Source organism: Chiloscyllium plagiosum, chromosome 4, assembly GCF_004010195.1.
Source record: "Chiloscyllium plagiosum isolate BGI_BamShark_2017 chromosome 4, ASM401019v2, whole genome shotgun sequence".
NCBI lineage: Eukaryota > Metazoa > Chordata > Chondrichthyes > Orectolobiformes > Hemiscylliidae > Chiloscyllium > Chiloscyllium plagiosum.
Window position 1 is genome coordinate 120,917,739 of NC_057713.1, and position 4,852 is coordinate 120,922,590.

Consider the following 4,852-nt stretch of genomic DNA (forward strand, 5'->3'; position numbering starts at 1 on the left):
TGGTGGGGGCATGGAATGCGCTGCCTGTGGGAGTGGCAGAGTCAGAATCATTGGCGACCTTTAAGCGGCAATTTGATAGGTACATGAATGGGTGCTTAAGCTAGGACAAATGTTTGGCACAACATCGTGGGCCGAAGGGCCTGTTCTGTGCTGTATTGTTCTATGTTCTATGTTCTAAATCACTGGTAATGCAAATTCTTTTTAATTTGACTGTTTCATTGAGGCTCCATTGATTCCAAATGATCAGTTTGGATTTTTTTTTAAGACTCTAAAATACTAAAAACTCAAAAAGCATTTTATGCAGTGAACTATTTTTCCATGCACATGGACTATGCAGCATACCAGCACAATCTCAATCAAAAAAAGTGAATCCCAAGCTAACCTGGATGCAACAGGGCTCTTTAACCTATGTTTGCATGTATTGCAACAAAAACTGTAGAACAGCCAAAGATGCTTCAGCGAAGCATAATCAGACAATTTTGTTTCAAACCAGATCTTAAATCAGATGCTCAAATTTAAGCGAGAGGTAGATGTTAAGGAGATCATAAAAGAAGGTAGAGAAGAGCTTTAAAAGGCAACTGCAGAACCCGGACTTTGGCTGAAGAGGTAGCCACAGAGAAGCAACTAAAACCAGAATGTACCAGAAGCCAGAATTGAAGAGACAGATCTTTGGAGGGGGAAGGTCATGGAGGGATTAAAAAAAGGATGACAATTTTAAACATTAACACTGGATCATGGCAACACGCACACGACAGCAGCACAATTGTGGGCAGTTAACAAGGTTTAGTACAAGTTAGGGATTAGATAGCAAAACTTTGAAGGATGAGTTTATGGAGGGTATGAATTGGTGGTTGGCCACAAACAGGTTTTAACAGGCAAATCAAGATGTAACAGAGGCTTGAATATGAGCTTCCTCAGCAAGCATATGGAGGTAGAGTCAGAGTCAGAGGGAAGTCAAACCTCTTTTATAGGAATAGCAATAATCATTGAGGAGAAAGTGAGGACTGCAGATGCTGGAGATCAGAGCTGAAAATGTGTTGCTGGAAAAGCGCAGCAGGTCAGGCAGCATCCAAGGAACAGGAGAATTGACTTTTCGGGCCTGAAGGGCTTATGCCCGAAAAGTCAATTCTCCTGTTCCTTGGATGCTGCCTGACCTGCTGCGCTTTTCCAGCAACACATTTTCAGCTCAGATAGCAATAATCATTGTCAAGATGGTCTAGCAGTGATCAAAAGTTCAAAACTCAAATAAAACCCAATACAAACTTAAGTTGAGAACTGCAGATCTTGATTTAAAAAGTTTGACCACAGTTAAAATAACCTGCAAACAACCTGGAGGGAACAAAAAAGGTGGATGTATCAAATTTGCATTTTGCAGCTGACAGTATAACCTTAGTTGCAATACATCTGCATGGCCTTTGGCTTGTTGATAGCCTTAATTTTCCGGTATGCCTGGTAATGGTCCCTGCATTCACTTCTCCAGTTTCTATTGAATGAAAATTGGTCATCTAGCTTGATGGTGACAGAGGAACAAGGGAGGCTTATGATTAGATTAGATTAGATTAGATACGATTCCCTAAAGCGTAGAAATAGGCCCTTCAGCCCAGCAAGTCCACACTGACCCTTTCTAGAGTACCCACCCAGACCCATTTCCCCCTGACTAATGCACCTAACACTATGGGCAATTTAGCATAGCCAATTTGCCTGACCTGCACATCTTTGGATTGTAGAAGGAAATCGGAACACCCAGAGGAAACCCACGCAGACACCGGGAGAATGTGCAAACTCCACACAGACAGTTTCCCAAGGCTGGAATTGAACCTGGGTCCTTGGCACTGTGAGGCAACAGTATTAACCACTGAGCCACCATGCCACCCGTTGCACATTATACTACTGTGGATTTCTGCTGAATGGTGGATCAAACAGACAGACTTGCTGTAAATCTATCCCATTTAAAATGGTGATCACAGGTGGAAATCCTACTAAGGAATAAAATATTTTCTCAGCAAAATCTGCCCCTTCGGATTGCTATTTGTCCACTGTCCAACAGCTGGACATTTCCAGAATGGTGTGGGTTGAGGGAGGGAGGGAGGGAGGGAGGGAGGAGGAGAAAGAGAGGTGTGGTAAAAAGAGAAATCTAAAAAGAATATTGCTTAACTCTTCCACAGGAAGAATAATTTCATTTCTTGCCACTTCAGGGATAAAATGTATTTAGCCAACTCATTTCCTTTTTCCATTCAAAATATGTATGTTAAGTCATTACCCCAATGCAGCCTTACATTAATATTTTACTTTTAATCATCAGATGAAAATCTTAAATCATTGAAAAGACATCTAACTATTCAGTTAAAATCAAATCTCACCGTCAAATAGTTCTTTAATATCAGCATCATAAAATGGAAGCTCTGCAAGTTCATCAGCAGCTGTAGACCAGACTTGGGAGAATTCACCTAACACAGCAAAAAGTGCACTTTTTAAATGTTGTAATATAATATCAGCTCATGTGGCAATAGCAATTTCCCAATGGGATAAAGAGTGCATCAACATTAGTAATGTCAAACATTTTTTTCTACAAGGAGGATGCGAATCACACCTGAAAGAAACAAAAGCATTTGGATGTTTATCTGGCAGTGATAAGTAGTGTCCAAGCACGAATGGAAACAGAGAAAGGCAAACAAAAGGAAGTAGAGTGTTTTAACCCTAGGCACATTGCGATGGAATAAGCTCAGCTTTTGTTTCAATAGTATGACTACCTAACGACTGAATATCAGAAAGTCTGCAAGAGAAGAAAAACTTAAGTTAAAAAGGAGAATATTCCAAGCTTGATTGGAGGCAATATCGAGAAGATTATTAACAGGAGCACTACCTTGATGAGTTACAATCAACTACTCAAATTTGTTTCAAGCATCAGGAAACAAAAAGATTTGAAAATATTTTCAAAAGCTTGTTTAAATAAATTTTCTTCATATTTTGCTTTGGCATACTGCTTGTAGCTCAATTTTAAAGTTATAATTAACCTTCAGATCCAATTGTCTTTAATTCATTGAATCTCAAGTTGTTGAAAACAAGTTTCCCAAAAGCAGATTATCGAATGAACCATTACAAGGCACAGTTCATATAACATTATCCCTGACCTTGCAAAATTTAATCAAATATCTCTACTTGAGAGAACTACTTACTCAAATATATGCAGATTACCCAATTACTACAAACAACATACACCAAAATGGTACAAACTTATAAACAGCAAGATTATAGGTTTACTTTCAATGTTTACAATAAGTGCTCATCAGTTGGCAAATATAATTTTAAAAGCTTTAAAAATCCCAGCATTCATAATTAGGAACACTAGCACAAAATTAAGATAATGCTTAACCTTAAATCATTAATCAAAACATTATTAGAACATCACTGTAAAGGAAATGAGATGACACAAACAGGAAGGAGCTGCAGGTTGGGAAATTAGAAAAACTGTAAGGTACTCCATGAAGAGAATGTTCAAATGTTAACTATAGCCTTGATAAGATGAACTGAGGAAGAAACGCTATTGCAATGGCGAAAAATCAGAGAGCATATATGTTTAAGAGAATTCCTATAAGTACAAGAAGACTGATTAATTTAAAGTTTAACATACAGGGCAGCAAAACATCTATAGCATCCATAATATCTTCAAAAGGGGGCAATAAATAGTTGAAAAAGAGGAAAAACGTGGTTATGGGGAAGAAGGACGATTGGATAACAGTCACCAGCAATCAATCAATGAATCGACTGGATTTCTTTGGTATGGTTGGGAAGTAGCATGCAAGACTAGCTATGGATTTTCTCAACTTTTATAAAACCTACAAGATTTTCTAAATCATGAAACATTACCCAGTATGGTTTGAAAATTAACCGGGTCCCATTCCAATAGCAAAAGTCTCATCCCTACAACAAATTCCACGTGTAAATGCAGGGAATCAGTTTATCCAACGCACGTGTTAATATTTGACCCGAAATCTTGCTGCAAATCTGTCTCCTATTTCGATGATTGTTTACCCTCAGGGATTGGATCCACCCCGTCACAAATATTTGCAGGTAACGGCATCTTCAGGGGACGGAACCTTTAATAAAATGTTTATTATACGTGATTAATCTATGCGAATATTGAGTTAAGGACCTACAGCCTTTTTTTATTTTAGAAATACCAGTTCAAATGTGTGGTAATTCCTGTTAGACATTGAAGCTTCGTGGGTTTAAATGGTTTCACTGTTATTGATCAATTACGGTGCTTTAAAATATTATGTAAGAATCCGTACTCGGATACAGTCGTAAAGTTGAAATAGGGAATTATCATTTCGGATGCCCCAGAATTTATAAAGCCGGATTTACAGCCCTTTTTTTCGTTTCTTGTTGGTTGGTATTTATTCCGGGGGGAGGGTCCAGAATAAGGATCACGACGTATTTAGTACATAAAGAAGCTCACTGTTGAATGCCAGCCATAGTGACCTTCACCTCATTAGTTACAAAGCCCATATCCAGATCACTAACTTGTATTTACTAGAACCCAGCGTCCCATCTCTTAGCGTTTCAGCAGAAATCACAAAGGAACAATGAAGGTTTTAACCTGAGATCTCATCAAATCGAACGAAGCATGAACTCAATGAGAAACTCCTTCTGGTTGATCAGGCAATAAATTTCCTGTGACATCCAGCTGGTGGTAGAAGACCTGGCTATATTGCTGGATAATGAGGGCCAGCCTCAGCCTCTATTGATGGATATGATGAATTATACTGATGAATCCTGGGGCTGATTTGCTAAAATTCAGGATTTTGTTAGTGTTGTCTTACTCATAGCCCATCGAAACAGAGGATTATTA

General features: G+C 38.6%; 1 protein-coding gene across 7 annotated transcripts in view; it reads right to left on the bottom strand.

Annotated features, from left to right (window-relative positions):
* LOC122549363 (A-kinase anchor protein 7-like) overlaps positions 1 to 3,929 on the bottom strand; it is a 44,345-nt gene extending 40,416 nt beyond the window's left edge. For 3 of the 7 annotated variants that reach the window (XM_043689057.1, XM_043689056.1, XM_043689061.1), the window contains exons 1-2: positions 3,868 to 3,929; positions 2,361 to 2,447 (exon numbers count right to left, since the gene is read on the bottom strand). In XM_043689057.1, coding sequence (XP_043544992.1) covers positions 2,361 to 2,447; positions 3,868 to 3,919 — 139 coding nt within the window. In that variant the 5' untranslated portion in view covers positions 3,920 to 3,929. The other 4 variants (XM_043689062.1, XM_043689058.1, XM_043689060.1 and 1 more) reach the window with 4 other exon arrangements.
* Between the last annotated feature and the right edge of the window lie 923 nt (positions 3,930 to 4,852).